Source organism: Acinonyx jubatus, chromosome B1 (assembly GCF_027475565.1).
Source record: "Acinonyx jubatus isolate Ajub_Pintada_27869175 chromosome B1, VMU_Ajub_asm_v1.0, whole genome shotgun sequence".
Classification (NCBI taxonomy): Eukaryota; Metazoa; Chordata; class Mammalia; order Carnivora; family Felidae; genus Acinonyx; species Acinonyx jubatus.
In genome coordinates, this window is record NC_069382.1 from 42,653,035 (window position 1) to 42,675,289 (window position 22,255).

A 22,255-nucleotide genomic window follows, 5' to 3' on the forward strand; every position below is an offset into this window, starting at 1 on the left:
GTGAAAAATTAAAACAGATTATTCTGTCTTGAAAGTTCTGTGCCACATTGACCTTAACCTTGTTGTCTACAATAGTTATAATTGGTAGATTCTTATTCATAGTCTCTATACTATAAGTATATAGTATTTTTTAAATTGTTGTAGGTCATGAAGAAACTAGACCCCCTCCCCAGGAAAAAATGCACATAAACATAAAATTCTGCATAGAATTTAAGGAGACACTGTATTAAAAAAAATAATAACTACTAAGAGAAATCTGGAAAACAAACTAAAATTAAAATCTTACCAAAAATAAGATACTACTCTAAGCCACAAGTCCTGCCTCATCTCACACTTTTTAAAAAAATCTCAGGATATTCACAAACCCCCACCAAAAGCGACTTTCTTTAAAAACAACACTTTGGCAACTTTCAGACTCAAAATCATTAATGTTGCCAGGAGGATGAGCTTGGGTAAAAAGGTAAAAATCTGTAAGTTATTGAAGTATCTGTCTTATAAAAGAAGCCCTTCTCACAGTCAGAAAAGCTTTTGGAGACCACTGTCAGGGTGATCATGAGAATCTTTAATATTCTCTGTGACAGTCTGCAGTTGCCAGTGTCCGTTTGACTTGCAAATGATGCCCATCCTCTGCATCTATAAACCCTGGCCAAATATGATACAACCTGAAAAACTGGGAAAAGGAGTATTATTAACAATTGGATTTCCTTTGCACTCTGGATTCAGGTTGTTTCTTCATATTTGGTGTGTGTGTGGATGTTTGTGTTATATCCAGTTTGTAGCTATAGAGAAGTTTTAAAGTCCTAAAGCGGCCTTCTGTCAAGGTTAAATTAGAAACTGTGCCTGTCTTTCAGTTGTTTCTTTGTTTAAATAAAATGTTATCAGTTCCCAGACTTCCTGGCACCATGTCCTTCACTTGCTTTAGTAAGGCTTCTTAGCAACCAACAGTAGAGCACCCCAACCAAAAGGTCCCTGAATGTATGTGTGTTTTAAAGCATTCATTTTTCTTTATAAGAAAGAGAACCTAAAACTTGCCATCTTTGGTACATCTTCAATACAAACCAGGTAATATAGCTTTGGTTTTGTTAGGTAATTTCTCTTTAAGGCAAGATATTTAATTGATTATTTCAGGTGTGACTGTCAGGATCAGAGTTTGACTTCCCCGACGAACCATCATGGAAAGGGAATCACTGTCCTTAACAGCTTGAGTAACATCAGTTGTGGTGGTAACAGGTTGCCCATTTATGCTGACAATTACATCGTGGTCTCTCAACCCAGAGCTGGGGGGGGGGGGGGGGGGGGGGGGGGAGAAAAGAACCATGAAACTGTAAGTTTTGCTTGTCCCCATCCAGAATTTAATGTCATCTCTTGGCATTATTTTGCTGTCATTAAACATACAACCAGGAAACCAGAAATAGCCTCAATCCTTCCAAATATGAGGACTATCCTAAGATAGTCCTGGGGACTATCACCTGGGGACAACAGTCTTACTTACCTTTATAAAGTCAATACTCTAACAATCATGTAAAAAGTTTACTCCTCCCGTATATTGGATTTGGCTTGGAATAGGGAATTTAGCTTTTGGTTTTTATCATTCTCTGACCTCTGTAAACCTCAAGCAGAGATGAAGCAATATATTTCCAAGCAATATACATTTTTCCCCAGACAGTTGTACTCTATCAGTTTGGTTTTGACAGCCCACTTGTCCCATCTTCACCCATGGTTGTGGAAGTAGACTGTGCTGAGCTGCATGGTGGCTCTGCTTTCAGTTAGTCAAAAACCAGTCACCCCTCCAAGTCTAAATATTTAAGGCTCTGGTTGTAGGCTCCTTTTCCCCAAAGCTGTGATTACATTCTGTCTCCAACACGTTTGCTTCACATAGAGTACATAGTCTAGAAACAAAAAGCACCTCCAAACACAAAACACTGCAATAATATATGGCCATGCTGATGATTCCTCTTAAAGTCAGTAATAGGCTGGAAGAGGCTTATCAAATGAAATGACTCCAGGAGACACCATTTTAAAGAAATGGAAGGGGTGCCTGGGTGGCTCAGTCAGACCGACTTCGGCTCAGGCCATGATCTCATGGTTGGTGAGTTTGAGCCCCACATCGGGCTCTGTGCTGACAGCTCAGAGCCTGCTTTGGATTCTGTGTCTCCCTCTCTCTCTGCCCCTCCCCCACTCATGCTGTCTCTCTCTGTCCCAGAAATAAACATTAAAAAAATTTTTTTTGATAAAAATTAAAAAACAAAAAAGATATGGGAAGTCAAAGGAAGGATGTGGGAGGATTACCAAGAATGTGGAATTTTTTTTAATAGAAATTTAAAGCAAGAGGCTATGAAAAGAAGTTTGAGGGCAAAGCTAAAAGTATGGAAAACCTTTAGAACAAGGACACCTCAGGAGGATGACTGGGGCAGTGTACAAAGAAGAAACTTAATTCGTTATAGTTCTGTGAATAGAAAAAAAAGGTAAACCTGCCAGTTATTAGTGTAAACTACACACCAAAATGAGGGAGTGAGGCTTAGCCAGGATAAATGATCTTTCCCATGTCCCACAGCTTGGAAGAAACTAAAGGATTTGATCCTGGGTCTTTCAGACTTGAAAACCCACCTGGCTACTCACTCTGCCTCTCAGAAACAAGAGAAGGAGCTACAAAACGGGATAATCCAGGGGTTAAGCCAGATTCCACATCCCTGCTCTCTGGATAATTATGTACCTCTCAAGTAATTACCTCTCTGTACCACAGCTGCCGTTTCTATAAATTAATGCCTATATCATAAGACTATTGGGGGCTCAAAAAAGTATGTAGAACACTTAAAATGATGCCTGACATAGTGGTTAATAAGTGCCAGCTGTTATTACTGTAATAATTGTGATTATTATTAGATATAAGTGGGGGAAGCCAGAAATAATAGATTTCTGGTTTATCGGTGACTTCAAGCAAGTCCCATATTTTAATGTTCATCCAAATCACCTGCAGCTCTTGTTTAAAATGCAGATTCTGGGACACCTGAGTGGCTTCATTTGGTTAAGCATCTGACTCTTGATTTTGGCTCAGGTCATGATCTCACGGTTGGTGAGATCAAGCCAGGAGCTGGGCTGCATGCTAACAGCACGAAGCCTGCTTGGGATTCTCTCTGTCTCTCTCTCTCTCTCTCTCTCTCTCTCTCAGAATAAACATTTTTAAAAATAAAAATAAAATGCAGATTCTGATTCAGTGGTAGAGCCTGTCGTTCTGCATTTCTAAAAAGCTCCAGGTGATGCCAATGCTGCTGGTCTACAGACCACATTTTGAGTAGCAAGGACTTGGAGAGCTGAAAGAAATAGCTTTGGCCTTGAGCCAAAAGTTAAAAATAAAGGGGTGGGGGGAGGGCAGGAAGCAAGAAAGTTTAGAAAAGCCTACGACAAGCCAAATTTAGTAACATGAGACCTACTACTTAGCTATTCTGAACAGTTAGTACCCTGTGGTTTCCTTCCCCTAGTAAAGGAGTTGCCATAGTCTAAAAAGGTGACTGAGCTCTTGAAAACCAAAAATAGTGAGAAAGGGATATTGAAGAAGTATAAGAGAGAGACTCAGGAAAATAACTGTAGGACAAACCACTTCTTCCCTCAGTAGTTAGTATAAATGTTTAAAGACAAGAGTAAAATCAGCTGAGCACTTCTTTGATAAGCTATTCTAGCCTTTGCTTTATTTACATTCATTCATTCAGTGCTGGCCTCTGATACGGTCTTCCAGAGTTCCAAGAAAAAAGTGTCTGAAAGTACCTAAAATATATTATTAAACCATTAGTCCTCTGAATTCTTCCTGTTCTTAATAACTAAGGTATCGAAAGAGTAGATTTGAGAATTCCTAGCAAAATTAATTTAAGCTTATGCTATTAACTCATCATGAATTCTTGGGCTACAAAGAACCATCCCCTTCCCAAAAGAAGTCCTTCCAAACACAAGTATTCAAAAGTCTAAATCCACACTGTCCAATAGAAACGTAAGGCAAGACACATACATAATTTTAAATTTTCTGGTAGGCATATTTTTTTTTAACTTTTTTAATTTTTAGAAATATCTTTAAAAGTAGATGAAACTAATGTTAATAATATACCTATTTGGGGGCACCTCTTGATTTCAGCTCAGGCCATGATCTCACTTGTCATGAGATCGAACTCCACGTCAGGCTCCGCGCTATCAGCGCAGAACCTGCTTGGGATTCTCTCTCTCTCTTCCTCTCTTTCTGCCCCTCCCTTGCACGTGCTTCTGTGTGCATGTTCTCTCTCTCAAAGTCAATAAACATTTAAAAAATATACCTATTTTAGCTCAATATACGTATTATCATTTTAACATGTAATTTTTTTAATTAAGTTATTTTCCACTGTTTCATATAAGTCTTTGAAATCCACCAGAAACAACACACACCTGTTATGCTACTATACAACATCTTACACAATGCAGTGATTAAGGTATGAAAGGCAGTCCTTCCAAAACAAAAGGTATGTTTAATGGAAAAATATTTTGCATCCATTGCCTCTTTTTTTATTTAAATAAAATTAAAGAACATTCAGTTCCTCAGTCACACCAGCCACATCTGGGTATTTAACAGTCATGTGCGGGGAGGGCCACTGTACTGAACAGTGCACATCTCAATCCAACACACATTTTACTATGGCACGTAGCTGCGCTCTTACCTTTCAGCAGCTGTTCCTTGAATCACCTCATACACAAAAACTCCAGAACTCACATCAGGGAAATCTGGATCTTGCCTTTTCATCTCTTGAAGAAGGCTAAGAAAAGTGAGAAGAGTTTTCCCGGAAGGTTAAGAAACACAATGACTTAATAATCTTCAGAGCCCTGGCCAAAATCTCCAACTCAGTAGGTACTCTTATCTGTTCTACTCAAGGCTCCAAGTGGCCAGGGAGAATTCCATCAAGCCGGTCACAGTTATTCTTCCCCGGGGGTGGTCTGGTTCTCTGCTGAAGCCTGGGACCATGGGACATTATAAGGTAGAGCCACAGAGAAAGAAGCTACTGAAACGTTCAGCAAATATTGGTGCCAGCAGAGGCACCTACTCTGTGACAACGAGGCTCTGCAGTCACAAGAGTAGCTAGTTGTGGTCCAAATGCTTTAGATCGCCTGTTAAGACTGTCCAGCTGTGACTTTTGCTTCTGAAAAACAACCCAGACACATTCAAACCCACGCTTACTTCATAGTGAGAGGCAGCATCCGCAGACCGAGATACTTCTTCTGTGAAAGAGCTTTTCCTGGAAAGGAAAATTAGGAAAATTAACAACAAGAATTCCTTCCTTTGGGCAGAGCATAAAAGACACCAAGTCATGGATTATCCTTACTATTATTATAACTGCCTTTTCAGGGGCGTCTGGGTGGCTCAGCCGGTTAAGTATCCAACTCTTGGTTTCGGCTCAGGTCATGATCTCATGGTTCATGGATTCAAGTCCTGGGTCAGGCTCTGCATTGACAGTGCAGGGCCTGGGGTGCTCTCTCTCTCCCTCTATCTCTGCCCCTCCCCTGCTCATGCTGTCTCTGTCTCTCCCAAAATAAGTAAATAAATTTAATAATAACTGTCTTTTTGGGGTGTCAGCAATGAAAATGCTTCAGAGAATCTTTGTCACTAGCATGAACACTCCTCCCATCCACTCCCATTTCTAGCCCATGGGTTTCCTTTCCACCACAATTCACATATTTCTGGGGACGATACATGCCTGGCTTTGTGCCTTGTCTCCCAATATTGCCACTCAAGCTAACGTGATAAGAGCTGGGTATTAGTGACTCACTATTCTACAGAATTCCTAATGGCAGTCTCTACGATAGATTGAGTGCTCCTGAAAAACACAAGAAAGGAAGAAAAAGTCCTAACTCCCCTCACCTTTCAACTGGCGCTCATGGAATTCTGCCAAGAACTGTCGAATTCGATCTGAGGGAATTGCGAAGGAGATTCCCGCGGTCACCTTGAGTGTATTTATGCCAATCACATCACCATCCTGGCAAGGGAGGAGCCATCATTAGGTCTCCAAGTCATGCAAACTGATAGGTGCAAAACTAAAACCAGCAGAGGAGAGAGTAAAGCCAGTCACTGAGGGTCAGAACACAGAGGGGCTAGAGGAAAGCGGACTTCAACAGAGAGCAGCAGATGTTACCTTATGGGACACACAGCATTGTAGGAAAACCAGGGGATGGGGGATACCTACCCATGTGCAAATCCCTACTGAGGACATTTTTTAAAATCTTGAGCTCATTTTTTTCCTTCGCCAAACTGATTTTAAAAGTGAACCACAGTTTGTATTTTGACAGGGATAAGAGGACAGGGAGTATTTGCCTTTTCTGCTTAAATGAAACTAAAAAAAAAACATGGAAAAGGCAACACTTCAGTGAAACTATTCAGGATTAGCTAATTGACCTTAGAGAACAAAGCTCTACAAGGCCGAAGCTGAGAAGTGGGAAACACTTTCCTCTTGGTGCACTTCATCATCCTTTAGCCTTTGTTGAGTAATGGCAAGGGTAGAAAAGAGACTTCTGATCATACTAAAATACGTATTCTAGGGGCTCCTGGGTGGCTCAGTTGGTTAAGATCCAACTTCGGCTCAGGTCATGATCTCACAGCTTGTGGGTTCAAGCCCCACGTCAGGTTCTGTGCTAACAGATCAGAGACTGGAGCCTGCTTCGGATTCTGTGTCTTCTTCTCTCTCTGCCCCTCCCCAGCTTGCTGTGCTCACACTCTCTCTCTCTCTCTCTCAAAAATAAATAAACATTTTAAAAAATACATATTATAATTCAGTAGGTCTGGAATGTGGCCTGAAAATGTGCATGTCACCCTCCTCTAGTAGACTCATTGTCTACAGGAGAAAGCAGGTGCAAAAAATTACATGCATTGCTAAGCAAAAAGGGGCTCAGTAATTTCACATACAATTCGCCCTCCAAAAAGTAAGTGTAATGTGTAAAGAACCAAAAACAATCAGCTCAAAGGGACTCAGAAAGCATGATCACAGACTGTCTCAAACAGCACTACACTCTCATGCTTTCCGCACATAAATTGAGCAACAAGAAACTCCCATTTCCACTAGAGATGCTGAATGAAACTAAAGAAACATGACAGAACAATGGATTCTTACTGTGGCTTTTCTGTCATCTCTATCAAGACTAAATTTAACCCTGAACAGACTACATCATGTAGTTAGCATCTTGGGATCAGGAACAGTTCTTCATACGCAGCAGCAGAGGGATTTCAAGGATAAACCCTACATAGTACTGTTGGTCATTTAACATCTATTTTAGTTTAGTGCCCAGGACTTGTGTTAACTACGCGATGAAGACAGAAAGCATGCTCAAGAGATGTCAGTAAGCATAAGTAAACCCTAGCACTCTCAGTTTGATGAAATCACATGCCAGGAGGATAAATCCACTGTAGATTTAAATTTCTGCTAACTGGTTACTTAAACGATGCAATAACAGAAAAGCATCTTACTACAAATCTCTACACAAGGGTGACATCCTAGTCTGCATCATGGAATTTGTAAAGTCTTTGAAAGTGAGGAAGAGACGTGAAGCAGCAAGGAAAGTGGTCACTTACCAAGTTCACCAGAGGTCCCCCAGAATTCCCATGCTGAAGACAGAAATTTGGAAAAGTCAGTACTTTTCTCCTTGTCATTTATACATGGTTCCTAAAGAGGTTTACCAAAAGCAGCCTACGCTGGTGAGTGCCTGTTCCTCCTAGATAGGCAAAGCCGTGGCCCCGTCATCACCAACGCTGAAGTCAGTGCCAATGAAGGACAACAGCAAAAGGACCACCACCTTCTACAGCAGGGGGTGACCCCTATGACAGACCTAAGAGGCTATCATGGATGCCAATTATCACATCAAACAGGCTGAACTCTAACAACATGGCATGCCATCCCTCTCATGAGGATCTAACTGTACTCTGGACATCCCCAACAGGCCAATGGGAAAAGAGGGCATTCTTACATGTCCTTCTCACTGTCCTGTCAGTACCTAACGGATTGAGGATGGCCCTCCCAAGTGACTTACATTAATTATGGCATCAGTCTGGATATAGTCCATGTTCGAATCCTTCAGCCCCAGCTCTTTGCCCCCTCTCTGTGTAGTGCTGACAATTCCTGCAGTCACCGTGTTCTGCAGAGAAAACGGGCTGCCCAAGGCCACCACGAACTCTCCAGCCCACAGGTCAGAGGACCTTCCCAGCAGCAATACAGGAAGGTCAGTCTGCACAAGACCAGAAGGGATGGGAAGGACAGAGAGGTGAAAAACAAATCAAGAACAGAATCAACCAGTATTTGTGTTCAACACACATATGACACCATCTCTATCATTTGGGCAGTTAAAATCCAAGAATCACCTACCCACCCACATACATTCTACAAGTGCCTGATGCTTCTTCCTCAAATTCCAGCAACCACCAAACTCTCTCACTTGATAAGATGATCAGTATCATCTCTAAAATCTAAAACTATTGCTTTGTAGAAATTACTATAACTAAACCACCAGTGAAGTAGCTGATGAACATAAACTGACATTAGCAACTTAGCTCGATTCCAGCTCAAAGGTTCCTAGTCAAGGTTAAGCCACAAACAGAAAGGAGATCACCCAGAGCAGTGCTTCTCAAATTTTAACGTGCACACAAATCACTTGGGGATCTTATTAAAATGCAGATTCTGGGGTGCCTGGGTGGCTCAGTCAGTTAAGCGGCCGACTTGGGCTCAGGTCATGATCTCACGGTCCGTGAGTTTGAGCCCTGCGTCGGGCTCTGTGCTGACAGCTCAGAGCCTGGAGCCTGTTTCGGATTCTGTGTCTCCCTCTCTCTGGCCCTCCCCCATTCATGCTCTGTCTCTCTCTGTCTCAAAAATAAATAAACGTTAAAAAAAAAATAAATTTAAAATGCAGATTCTGATTCTGTAGCCCGGGGTGGGATCTGAGATTCTGCATTTCTAAAACATTCTCAGATAATGTCAATGCTGCTGAAGTGCAGATTACACTTTGTGTAGCAAGCACCTCAAAGTATTCCTCAGCAGCTTTGAATCCATTGCAATCATTCCTAGTATTCTAAGGCAAGCAGAAACAAAGCTTCCCAGAAGCAGCATCTGTTGAAAAAAGAGGTAAAGGAGGCTGGATAGTTAATAGAAATTGTTAGGGATATACAGACGGGCAAAGAGGAAAATAAACAAAAGAGGAGTGAAAAACAGGAAAAAAAAAGAAACCAGAAAAGAGCATATACCAGGTAGAAAAGATGTATGGGAGTGGGGTGGGAAAGAAAGTATCAGCAAATTGATGAAAATCCCTAGCTGTACAGACTGATTTGGCCCTTGCATACTCACGTTTGGCTCAATCTTAATCAGCGCAAGATCCAATTTATGGTCAATGTCCTTGACAGTGGCTTCATACTGGACCCCACTCTGGAGCTCCACCTGGATCCGCTGCTGGTTGGTGAGGACGTGGGCATTGGTAACAATGAGCCCATCCTCAGACACTATGAACCCAGAGCCACTGGATGCAGGAATATCCTTGCTGCTAAGAGGTGACCTGTCTCAGCAAGACAACGGCATAAGCAGAGGGCAGGAAAATTAGGGGATCTATCACAGTCTGGGGACATGGGAACCTCTCATTTATCAAGCATACTGCCACCACGGTTTTCTCAGACATTTTACTTTCTCCTGTCTGTTTTCATGCTCTCCATGTGTAATTGGACTCTGCATGTTCAATGCCTTGGCCATCTCTTAGGATCACGAATGAGAGCTGATTCCAGCTCCCCTTTTCCAGGGACCACCTCTGACCCCCACCTTCAGCGATGGTCAGAGCAGCAACCCTCTGCTTCAGAGACCTAATCTAATCATGCTACTGGGGCCAAACGTGGATCCCACGTTACTGAGTGCCACATTACTGAGGACCCAGGCAGGGAAAGAGTGTAAGAGAAGGCTGGTTCCAGCTTGGATCCACTACTAACTGGTCTTGTCACACATGATTCCTTTCCATGCAAACGAGCAGCCTGAGCAAAATCACCATCAGGATGCCTTCTAGCTCTTACATCTGACTCTCAGATTTTGTCTGTGGGAGATGAGAGAGGGAGAAACCCCAGGCAACTAAATGCAGAGGAGTGGCCCAGATTTGGAAGTCAGGAACCCTACGCTTCCGCTCTTTGGCTAAACCACCCTGAACAGATTACTCAACCTGTTTTGAGCTGCGATTTCCTCACAGCAGGTTTTATGACTAAACGATGCTTGTAAAGCGGTAGCGCAGGGACTTAAGTGGGCAGGCGCTCGTGAACAGACCGCTGGGCAGCTGGCGGCCGCCTCTTGCCTCCTTTACCTGCGGAACAGCTGCAAGTGAACCACGGATGGCGCCACCTTCTCCACCACGGCGGCGATGAAGTTGTACTTGCTCCTGAGCCGGCCTACACTCCTGGTCCCTGAGAAGAAATGCTCCATGCTTGGGGGCGGTGGGCGTCCCGCTGCCTGACCGCATCTGGTGTCCTATCCCCAAACTCCCGGTCTCTCTCCTCCTCCAGTTCCCTTTCCCTCCCCTTCCTCTCTTCGGGCTCCCCTTTATGTTCACGGCCATCCCGTAAGGATACGCCTTGAGGAAAATAGCTGTCATCCCATCCCGGGTGGGGGAAAAAAAAAAAAGAAAGGGAAAGGGGGACACGGTGTTTAACAGGCCTGGGGAGGCAAGTGGGGAGAAACCACATGGGAACTGGTAAGGAGACACCTAAGAAGGAAAGAAAATTGGGAACAAGGAGTTGAATCCGCAGGCAAAGGCGCAGGGACGAGCCTGCGGCTAACCTCGAGTGCGGCGCGCCGCTTAGAGGAGTCGCGAGCGCCCGAGCGCGCGCGGGCCGGCTCTCACCTTGGTCGGCGCAGTCGCCCTTCAGCACGGGCACGGCCGGGAGCGCGCCCCGGAGGCGCGCGGCGCGGTTCTCGGCGCGCAGCGCGCACAGGTTGGGGTAGGTGCGCCCATCGCTGCCGCACACGGCCGCTCCCGCCGCGGGGCAGCCGCAAGTGCCCATCCAGGCGCCGCGGAAGCGCTGGGCACTGAGCGGCGCGCGGCACTGCAGCCCCGGGGCGCACCGCCGGCCCAGCGTCCCGCCGCAGGCCTCTCCCTCGGCCGCCGCGCAGACGCGGCAGCAGCGGCAGCGGTCGAGCACCGGCGTCGCCCCAGCGGAGCAGGTGGGCAGCGGGGGGCAGCGCGTAGGCTCGCAGGCCGCCGGACAGGGCAGCGAGGGCCTGGACTTCCTAGCCTCGACCCTGGGCACAGGCAGCGGGGGCAGCAGCAGCCACAGCAGAAGTTGTCCGAGCGCGGTGGGCCGCAGCAGAGATCTAGTCATTGTGCCCCCTTCCTTCTTCGCTCTGTTCCAGTTACTTTGGTCTCGCAACTGCTCTAACGTGAGCAACACTTTCTCCCGGCTTGGGTGCCGCCTCCGCCAACCCCCAGACTTTATGGGGCAGAACTTGGCAGATCCCACACGTATCACCCACACCGTCCCTACCCCGGGGCCAGGTCTACCCCCACGCCACGAAGAGAGGTCGCCAGCCCTGCCCTGTGCAGGCACTTACCTCGGGAAGTCCAAAAAACCAGTAATAGGGCACACTGACTAGAGAGATCACCCACCCACGGACAGAAGGTCAGCGTTAGGAAAACATACACCATATTTCAGTATTTCACATGGTTTTATTACAAAACAAGCAACAAAACAGTTTTAGAAAATTATTTTTGCTACATACCAATTAGTAGATCACATAAAATGAGAAGCATAACAGTTTCCATGCACTCAGCTCAGTGCTTGCAGTGAGTGCATTTCACAGCTGAAACGTACTGGTTCAAAACACAAAATCATGCCACACCATAAGCAGTGGGGGAAGGGGTCAAACAGTATATTTTTGCCAATATTAGCTTTACTCAAATTCTACTTAGCATGAGTGATTGTAACTGACTGCTGCAGGCAATAACATGGAGGAAAAAAAGGATGAGGGGAAAAAAAAAGTGATGTTGGTAGAAAAGATTTAATAAATTGCCCATTTTTGATATGTTCAAAGTTTATAAACAAAGCTCATTTGGGAAACTCAATTTCCAAAATGGTGTTACGTCCATGTGCCTGTTTATCTGGTCAACAGTGAAAACTAACATCAAATCCCACCGCTCAGCTACTCAATCTGCTATTTATTTATTGGTTGCTTTTACTTGTATCAGAGCACAGTTATATTGAGGAAGAAAAAGAAAAAACCTTTTGTGTCAAGTAAACTACAAAGCTGGGCCTTACCTCTGCTCTTTTTCATGTGACCTCAGCATTCTGCTCAAAAATAAACGTATAACCTCCAATATTTTGACCTGAGTCCACTCTTCACCTTACTAGGGTTACAATGTCTCACAGGATGCAAAAGGCCAAACTACATTTACCAACCACCACAGAAATTCTTAAGCTTTCATTCTTAAGCTTAAGTTCTTAAGCTTTCAAGATAGTGAATGGTAAATAGTTCAATTATAGGGAAGACCACTTGGGGCACCTGAGTGGCTCAGTGGGTTGAGCGTCCAACTTTGGCTCGGGTCATGATTTTGTGGTTTGTGGGTTCAAGTCCCATGTCAGGCTCTGTGCTGACAGCTCAGAGCCTGGTGCCTGCTTCGGGTTCTGTGTCTCCCTCTCTCTCTCTCAAAAATAAACAAACATTAAAAAAATTTAAAGCCAAATGCTTTGATTGCATAGGCACCATCTTTGGCTCACATGTGAAGTGACATTAAAAATTGTGATGTGAAATTGGTCAGAAGGTGAGAAATATGGACACAAAAGGAATTCTGAAATAAGGTTTGGGAATTAGAATGCTTTTAAGTGCCATTGAAGATAATTCTATTTATCTGGTGTTAGAACCACATTAACAATGTTCTCACTTGGTATTCCCAAGTATTTGCCATCTACAGTCCTTGTTTCCATCATAATAATACAGTCTAGATTTATAAGCATATTGAACTCACATTCTTAAAATAGACCCTACTGAATGAGAAATATATCAGCTTACTATAATGGCCAATTAATTTAGCAGTAGTATTCTAGCAGAGAGTTTACTTAACAAAAGAGAAATGGATACATTTTTGCCAGAGGATGACAGCTTTCATGAGTTGGGGAATGTTTAAAGAGATCTCAAAAGTTCCTAATTTATTTTTGCTAGTGCAATATCATTTATTGTGTACCTTCTTTGACCTAGCCAAAGAATTTTCTTAAGGAAAATTTGAAGATGAAACCAGAGATGAGGAGCTTTAAGAATTTGAAATGGCTACTTGAAGCTGTAATCTTACTCACCCATGAATAACTAACTCCCAAAGCACAGATTTCTGAGGACAAAAGTCTACAAGAGTCTGCAAAAAAGAGTGGGGGGAGAGAAAAAGAGAGAGATCCAGTAGATGTCTTTTTTTATAACAGGACCACTAGGCCAAACAATGCAAGGGAACTACACTGCATTAAAGGAACAAAGATTTCCCTCAAGCCCCTAGGGGTTTCTGATGACATGTTTTTACCTCTGCATTACATCTGGACATAAGGAGGGGAAGATATTCACTTAGGTAAAAATGCTTCTCTCAGTATCTTCCTCTAGTCTTTAATTTTTAATTTAAAGGTAACTAACTGATCTAGCTGATGAAAGGTATAGATAGAAATGAGTTAGTTTTTCTCTCCCTTTAGGGAACCCTGGTAAGTTAGCAGTAGGCCACATTAAGTTAGACAAATTCTCCCAGGGACCTGGAAATAGTATCTTTTGTCAAGTTGAAAGAAGGTAGAAATTTGGGTGGAAAAGGCAATCTATGCTCTTCTACCTGGGAAATCTCTAGTCAGCAATGCAGAGCTTCTAAATCAATGTTTCTATGCATAGTTTCTATTTTATTAAAAATATAAATACCTCTCAGGATTATCCTTGTATCTCTTCACTGTTAAGTACATGGAACCTTATCATATTACAAGGTGTGATCATGCAAGTACACAAGGCTTCATTCAAAGGGCAACAGAAAAAGTTAGAAAGAAAGCAAATCTGCTGGGGTATATAATATACAGCACTTAAAATTAGACTAATATCAGCCCATTGAAGAGAGCTGTGAAGTAAGGATTCAAGAAATCCATCTGTGCTAAAACAGACCTTTTCTTCTGTCTGGAAAACACGGATCAGAAAAGTTTATCTGGATGAACTATAATCCATGTTTTCCCAGCACCTGCTTCAAAACAATTCTAACACTCTAAAACAGAGATCCAATCTATCACACAAGTGAATTATCATACACTTATCAACCCTCGAAACTTCCAAATAACACCACTTCAGTGGAAATGTCTGCCCTATTCTCAACAGTCATAACTTTTAAGACTGATAAACCCATCCTCGGGGCCTGACACAGAAACTGGATGGGCAGGTCTATCACTCACATTGACATTATTTGGGGTCGTAGACAAGAACAGAATAATTCCCCAAACTGGCTGATGCACTGAGGTTGAATCTTTCCCCATACCTTACAAGAGATCCCTATTTCTTCCCCAGTAGAAGATTCTCCCCTGGGAGGATCCACCTTAGTGGACATTCTGAGAGCTACCTGCCAACCCCCAGATCGTAACATCTCTCCTCAGAATGTATCCCAGCCAAGCCAGAGCCTAGGTCTGCTGCTTTCAGCTGGGTCAGTTACCTACTCCTACTTCACTGTTAGACCTCAGCCAATAAACAGGAATAGGATAACCCAGATGACTGCCCAAGACTCTGTGCCCAGCCTGGAAACCAAAGGAAGAAACTATAACTAGGACACGGAAATAAAACTTGGTTGGGATGAAACTGCACTACTAAACCTCCTCTCACCAGGAAGACCTTGGAGTGGTCAAATGAGAGGCAACCTGCTCTCCACTGAGCATGCCTACAGGTCTAACCTCGTGATTTTCCAAGTCAAATACGCTGTATTATATTTAAAAAAAAAAATTAAAAAAAAATAAAAACCGAATGGGCCCTCCCCATAGAGCATCCACAGGAATATGAGTGCCAAAGGGTCTCTGACCACCTTCCAAAAGGTAGGGAAACTGAGTCATGGCCTCCTTTTCTTGAGTCCTCCCCCCTCCCAGGGTACCGTGCCCTATCACACATCAGAAGTTCGTATGCTCTCATCATCAAGGCTGAACAGAAATGGCTTCTCCTTGGGGTGCTGGGGCTCTGATCTGTGCCTTATCCGGGAGCTGGGCAACACCCCAGAAGTACTGCTCTCCCCAGGTCGAGGCATGAACAAGGAGTCCCCAGGAGTCTCTTCAGCTGGAAGCAGCTTGTCCCCGGCCTGGGGGACAGGTGTCCAGGGTTGCCAGGAGGAAGCCACAGAGGGGGCTTTGCAGAGGGCTTTTTTCTCTTCCACAGCTGGCCGCCCCCTGCACAAGGCAGAGTTGGGCCCACCTGACAGGCTGGAGCTTCCAGAGCGAGTCAAAGAGATGGATCTAGAAAAGGACATATCCTACAAAAATAAAAGGGAAGAAAAAAACAAAAGAAAATAAGGGCTTTCCTGACAATGTCTACTCCAAAGCCCCAGGAAGAACAGCCACTTAGGATCACCACCTCATAGGTCCAGAGACCCCTGTCTATGGAAATCAAGTACAACCAATGGAATTCACTCCAGATGTGTCATGTTCTGCCTGGCAGGGAGACATGTAGAACACATCAGAGTCTCTGTTTCTTTACCCAACCCAACTTGCCGCTTTCAAACAACCAAAAAATAAAAATAAAAATGAAACTCTGTACTTAAATCAGTAGAAAGAGAAAACAAACAAGACAGCCTGGGGCTTCAGCTGCATCCAGAACAGGCTGCTTGCCTACATCACCAAATAAAACCTGACCACTCAAGCAGAATTCATCTCCAAGTTGACAGCGGCTGCGTACCAGAAAGGAAATGACTTACTCTGGGGTGGCATTTGAGGGCCTGGACAGCTGCCCTGATCTCCTTAATCCAGCTGTGCATGTCTTCTGGACTGTCCGCCTGCAAAACACCCATAGCACTTATGGAGAAATCTTTGGCACTGTGATTCCAGCTTTCAAGTCTGTGATTCAATTCTAAGTTTATGAAATTACACCATTAGAACTGGAAGGATCCCAGAGATCATCCAGTCCAGTGGCTTTCAGACTTTTGAGGACATTTTTTTCCTGCAAACTCTTATTTGACACCCCATAAATGAAACAGCTCAAAGTGGATCTGCTCTGCAGTGGGGCAGAGGCCGTCCCTGCTGAAGCCCCTCACGCCCACCCCCCACCGCCCGGAGCACAAATGGCCTCCTGCTTTACAGAAAAGGCAAATGGGGCCCAGAAAGCCAAAGTTCAACGTTTATGGCTGGTCTAGATTCCAGTTCTCCTGACTCCCAATGCAGTCCATCTTTCTACTACAGCTATCCAAACAGAATAATCCCATTTTCAACTCTAGTCCTGCTAAAGCCAAATCCTCTGCATATCCTCCAACATTCGTATTATCTCTAGGAACAGGGCTTCCCTCAGAACACAAATGACCCGGGTCTGTTGTGACTCCATCCAGGCCTGGAGAGTTGGTAGACTCAAGGCACTAAGCTTAACAACATGTAGGACACTGCTAAACCTTTAAAAGGCATATCCCCCAGAAATGCCCACCAACGCCAGAAGGGGGCAGCAGCGACTCTGTGACAAAAGGAAGGAAAATCAACACACCAAGGAGCGGCAGGTGGAGCCCTCGGAATTCTCAGTGCCTTCCAGCTTTATAGGGGTTGAGTTCAAGTAAACCTAGCAGATGTTTGCTGAGGCCCTCAGTCTTACAGCATCAGGTGCCAAGCACAGAGATGGGACCAGACCAAATTCCTGACCTCCAGAAATTTCTATTCATTAATCTCTCTCTGCCCCCTGTGCCTTCCCCTAACAGTCCCACCATAAATCAGAAGCGTGCATTTGTGTGCCTATGTACGGTATCTGTAAACACCACACTCCAGCCTGCAAAACTCTCCACATACACCCCTCCCTTTCCGCAGCCCCCAAATGATTCTTTTACTTTGCACTGTATTTGGATAGAACACTAGTTTTTGGTTTTGTTTTTTGGTTTTGGGTTTTGTTGTTTTGTTTTTTGTTTTTTTTTAATCCTCATACTTGCATTCCTACCCCTTTCTATCACCCCAAACAAACCCACATCGGTTAGGTGTGTGCAAAGACACTTAGGAAAGAAACAGTGTCACATCCTGGCACGCTGCGTTAATCGGGTATAGCAGCAAGTGCTCAAGGTGAACACCCCTCTCAGGTGCTAGAGCTGCAAACTTACATGTATTCTCTCTCCACTGGGCTTTTCCCAGTTGTGTGACAACCTGATGGTTGGGTTTTCCAAGAAAAATCCATCACTAGTCCAAAAAGATAAACAGGACAAGGTGTCCAAGATCCTTCCAGAAGGCATTTTAGTAGCATCAGACCTAGCCTGCTCTGCAAGTAGAACTGCTGGGAAAATGTAATGAACTCATTTAGGTAAAGCAGTTTGAACAGTGTCGGATGCACAGAAAGGGCTTCTTAAGTATTAGTTATCGTTTTTATTATTATTACACATGGGACATGAATGAAGCCTCAAACTGCAATATTATAAATATGTTAACTGCCTTCTCCCTGAGATTTTTTTTCCTGTTTCCTCATACTCAAACTGCACGTAATTCCTACCTAAGGATGAAATTGTCAGTATCAAAAGAGATAACCTATTTGGTTACTTTGAATAGAACGAGATGGAGGTAATTAAATTGTCCATTAAGTAGAGAGACACACGATTTGGTAGGGGGCAATGTTAGAAGACTGGAAAAGAGAAAGATGGGACCTGAGGAGAGACAAACGTCTCCCACATCATACAATAGGTCTGGCAAGATCCACACGACAACAGTTTCCAGGGCTACTGAGCTACTCTATCCCCTCCCACCACCCAAGCACAACACAGCACCCCCCAAGTCAAATGCTTCCCCACAAGCCACAGGCCACCTAACTGACTGTCCTTTAAAGCTCCACCAACATATTTGTACATCTTCTCTAGGAACTTACCTCCATCTAGCAAGGAGCCACTGAATAAGAGAAAACTAGGGACCACCTGACTTACCGTCTGGGAAGTCAGACACAAGAATCAAAATCCTATAAAACACATTTAGATTGTTTCCAATTCTCCTTTAGTATAAGTAATGCTGCTATTCACACCTTTGTGCACAAAGCTTTTTTCATTCTTATGATTCTAGGAAAATTACCAAAGACTTGCGTTCTTTTAAGGCTCTGGTTACATCTGGTCAGAGGGATTTCTGGCCAACAATATGGATTTCACTTACCACCAATATATTATTTTTTTACGTGCACCCTTGCTAGAATTAAATATTACAATTTTTAAGTCTTTGCTAATATGATGGGCAAAATTATTAAATCTCTTCCTGAAAACATTTAGAAACTCAGAGATGGAAATTATTTGCTAGTTATATTTTTCCCAATTCTCTAACTCCACATATGGACATTTTTCCGTTAGATAACCTACAGAGTTAACCAGCCATGAGGAGAGTAATAATAAACATTAGTAAGCATTATTTTAATGTTTGACAAATGTCATTTAAAAATATTATTCCAATAGAAAAGCAGATATTGTGAGAAAAATTGAGAAGAAACAGACTTCCACTTTATTGAGATCACAATTATAATCTCTAAATTCCTCAAAACCTCAAAAACTGTGTGCAAACATATGGCGTATGTGTACGTCTACCTTTTATGGAAGGCTTGTGCTTACCTTTCATCAAAACCCCCCAAATATCTTAAAATACCACCTCAAAGGTAGCTTTGTGAACCAGGGGTAAAAAAACAGTGCTGAAGTCCACACACAGCATGGAGAATTGCAAGAAGCCTAAATGATGCTTAAAACTCAACAGAATAAAAAAGGAAGTACCATGCTCATACCTTCACCTCTTCCTGGCGTGCTTAAGTGTGTGCATTTGTTTTGGGCAATTGGTTCAAAAGAAAAAGTAGGGTTTCTGTCCTTGAGGGTAGTTTTGGAGGTGAGAGGAACAAAGGGTATTAAAAGCATGAGTCACCGTATCCTGATGTTTATTGCAGTCCTACAAGCTTTTACTGAGTACCTACTATGAGCCCAGCACTGTAACGGATGCCACGGTTTAAAGCAATGAATTCCACAGGTCATCAGTAATAGGTCTCCAGTCCCTACCAGGGTGGCTTCTCCTGCAGCTGCCCAACATTTGTCTGTTCCCAACCTCTGCACCTCCCCACCCTTCCCAACAGCTAATAATCCCTGCTTTCTCCCCAGGAACCAATCCGGTCTTTAGACACAGCCCTGCCAGTATGATTGCCTAGACTGTGCACTACATAGTTCAAGATGCTGTCATTCACCCTGTAGTCTAAATTAAAACAGTAAGTATCTATCTTACTTACTGTAAGAGCTCTATACCAACACTCTGCAATTCACATAGGAGCCATCTTATTACTACTCTTATCCTGACATAGCCCCCTAGTTCTGACAACTAGGCCTATACCAAGTTACCCAAACCAGTCTGCACTACATTTCTCATCTGGAGTAACTACATCCTCCTACCTAATACCCCTGACCTTCTATGAAAGGGAAATGGGGAAATGGTGACTGCTGCATGTCTCGTATTCCAAGGATTGAAATCTCATTTTGAACCCTTGCCCAGGACTGAGAACCTACTGATAAGCTTGCTGACATCCCAAGCTTCGATACCTGATTACTGCCAGATCCTGGATCTTGGTCACCATGATCCATCACCCCAAGCTGATCTCCACTAGTTGTCTATAGCCACACCTTCTACATCTTTGTGCTCTGCACCAAGCTGCTTTTAAACAACACAAGTGGGTGGGTCCTGCTCTAGCACCTGACTAGGTGACTCCTACTCAGTTCCATAATTCACCAGGTTGATGATCTCAAACAAATAGTTTGCCTTCAGACATTCTGTCTCCTCATCTCTAAAATGGAGATGGTCTCAGATATCACTGCGAATTCAGTGATGTGCTGCCTGTAAACTACTTAGCACTGTGCCTGGGACATCTAAGTGTCCAACACAGGGTAGCATTCTCAGGCACAAATTATATAGATGTGTGACTTGGAAGGCAAATGTGACAGAAGATAAATGACCAACACCTCAGCAGATGGCAGCCAGCCCCATTCTGTTGCCCAAGCCTCTGTCCCTGCCCAAGGAGTCTGCTCACCCTGCCTACAGCTGCCCTGGTCCAGCTTTCCCGGATAGTGAGGATATGTGGTGCTTTCAGGCAGGTTTACTGAACATCCCCTAGGAAGCAGGTCAGAATGCCACATAGGCATGGTGGGTAAAGCTGCTGGCACCAAACTGTAGGGGAAGCCATTATATTCTTTTACGTTTCTCATGAAACACAATTTTTACTTGGAACAAATGACTGACAAACTGTCAGACTTACTCAGACTTAGGTAAATGGTGGACACTTCCTCAAAAATGAATGAAATGAGTCCGTTAAGTCAGGGAAAATCATGAAAGCATTTTTTTTTTCAATTTTGAGCTTCCAAACAAAATTAGAATTCCAAAAGCTTTCCGTACTTAAAGACTTTATTGGGTCACCTGGGTTGCTCAGTCGGTTAAGCATCCGACTTCAGCTCAGGTCATGATCTCAAAAGTTCATGGGTTCGAGCCGTGCATGGAGCTTGGCGCTAATGGTGTGGAGCCTGCTTGAGATTCTCTCTCTCCCTCTCTCTCTCTGCCCCTCCCCTGCTCAGGTGCACATGCTCTCCATCTCTCTCCCTGTCTTTCTCTCTGTCTCTGTCTCTCTCTCTCTCTCTCAAAAGAAAAAAGAAAAAGGAAAAAAGACTTGGTTGATGATGATCGTTGTGGTGCTATTAACAAATGTGACTTTTTGATATTATATATAATAAAATGTGTCAACAATTAGAAGATCTGCATACCTCTGTGTGACCACTATTTTCCTAACGGCCAGCGCATGAAGTTACCAAATCATGCATTGGTAAAAAGGATCCATTCAAAGTATGAAACTGACCAGTGGATTTTAATGTAAAAGCATGGAAGTTTACCAATATTGATATTGGCTTCCAATTCCACACTGCACCTGAGCACTAAGAAACTACCATTTGTCAAGTTTTCATATACAATCAAAGAAGACTATCCACAATTATCTGACAAAGCTATTAAAATAGTCCTTTTTTGCAAATACGTATCTGTGCAAGGCCAGATTTTCTTCATACTCTTCAACCAAAACAACATATGACCACAGATAGAATGCAGAAGCAGATAGGAGAATGCTGTCTTCTTTTAAGCCAGCCATTAAAGAGATTTGCAAAAACATAAAAACAATGCTACTTTTGTTGCGTTTTTTGTTTTAGAAATATACCTATTTTTCATAAAATACTACTTGTGTTAACATAACTGAGTTTTTGGCTGCTATCTGAAAATAAATTAATACATATTTTTAATGACTTTTACTCTATGTTCTTCTCAATTTTCTACTCTCTCTGAGTTAAGTGCTGTAAACAGACTTGTTCATTCACTCATTTGTTTATTTCAGGGAGATGCTAGTATTCTTTTATCCTGGAAATGTGAGACTAGAAGGCAAACGGTGGTAAAAGTGATGAGAAGCTCTGGTAAATGTGCATACATTCATTCAGATGATGCAACCAATGTCTCTTAAACATTGTTCTTGTTGGGATTCACGTTTCCCAAATCACTCTCTCTAGTCCAAAGCTCTTACCGAGCATAATCGTTCACTTGACAATACTTATTTAGTACCAACCATGTGTCAGGCACTGTCTACTGAAGGACCTTCATAACACATCACCTTCAATGTCCCACAGACACTGTCAACTCAGAACCCCCAACACTAGGCTTGCCTTCACACTCACCAGTACCTCCTCGCCTGGCTGTGGTCTAAGTGATTGCTGTTGTCTGACACCCTGAGGCCCAGGCCAAACACCTAGCGGTGTCCTTGCCTCCCCATCTCCCCTCAGCCCACATCCAACCCACAACCAAGTCCCAGAAACAACTCTTCAATAGCTTTTAAGTTGTCCATTTTTCTCCATCCATCCTAGTTCAAGCTTCTTTCATCCGTCACCCAAATTACTACCACAGATACCAAACTTCTCTCTCTACCTCCTGTCTTACGTTTTCTTTGTCTGTCTATACTGCCCTGGGCCTGGAAACTCACAGCCGGCACACCATTAATGTGGTCAGTTGCGGGATATCATCGCCACTTTACAGATGAGGAAAACAGGGTTTGAACGTTAGATC

At 43.5% G+C, this 22,255-nt stretch overlaps 2 protein-coding genes across 6 annotated transcripts in view; both read right to left on the minus strand.

Annotated features, from left to right (window-relative positions):
• Positions 1–1,032: 1,032 nt before the first annotated feature.
• On the minus strand, positions 1,033–11,509 carry HTRA4 (HtrA serine peptidase 4). Its single transcript, XM_027070964.2, has 9 exons — positions 10,858–11,509; positions 10,321–10,420; positions 9,333–9,537; positions 8,029–8,223; positions 7,574–7,606; positions 5,873–5,987; positions 5,192–5,249; positions 4,677–4,772; positions 1,033–1,277 (listed from the first exon to the last, which is right to left on the minus strand). Exons 1-9 carry the CDS (start codon positions 11,333–11,335, stop codon positions 1,112–1,114), a joined length of 1,446 nt encoding a protein of 481 aa, XP_026926765.1. The 5' UTR covers positions 11,336–11,509; the 3' UTR covers positions 1,033–1,111.
• Positions 11,510–11,659: 150 nt separating this feature from the next.
• Positions 11,660–22,255, minus strand: part of PLEKHA2 (pleckstrin homology domain containing A2) — a 72,577-nt gene continuing 61,981 nt past the window's right edge. For all 5 annotated transcript variants that reach the window (XM_027070934.2, XM_027070941.2, XM_027070921.2 and 2 more), the window contains 2 exons: positions 15,904–15,981; positions 11,660–15,462 (listed from right to left, as the gene is read on the minus strand). In XM_027070934.2, the coding sequence (XP_026926735.1) occupies positions 15,100–15,462; positions 15,904–15,981 (441 nt within the window). In that variant the 3' untranslated portion in view covers positions 11,660–15,099. The remainder of the gene's footprint in view (positions 15,463–15,903; positions 15,982–22,255) is intronic.

What these genes read in the sequence shown, in the direction of transcription:
- HTRA4 (XM_027070964.2), bottom strand. Translation starts at nt 11,335, where the DNA reads ATGACTAGATCTCTGCTGCGGCCCACCGCGCTCGGACAACTTCTGCTG. An exon ending in TGATTAAGATTGAGCCAAAC is followed by an intron (nt 8,224 to 9,332) that starts GTGAGTATGCAA and finishes GGTCTTGTGCAG; the next exon opens with ACTGACCTTCCTGTATTGCT. An exon ending in CAAGGAACAGCTGCTGAAAG is followed by an intron (nt 1,278 to 4,676) that starts GTAAGAGCGCAG and finishes CCCCCCCCCCAG; the next exon opens with CTCTGGGTTGAGAGACCACG.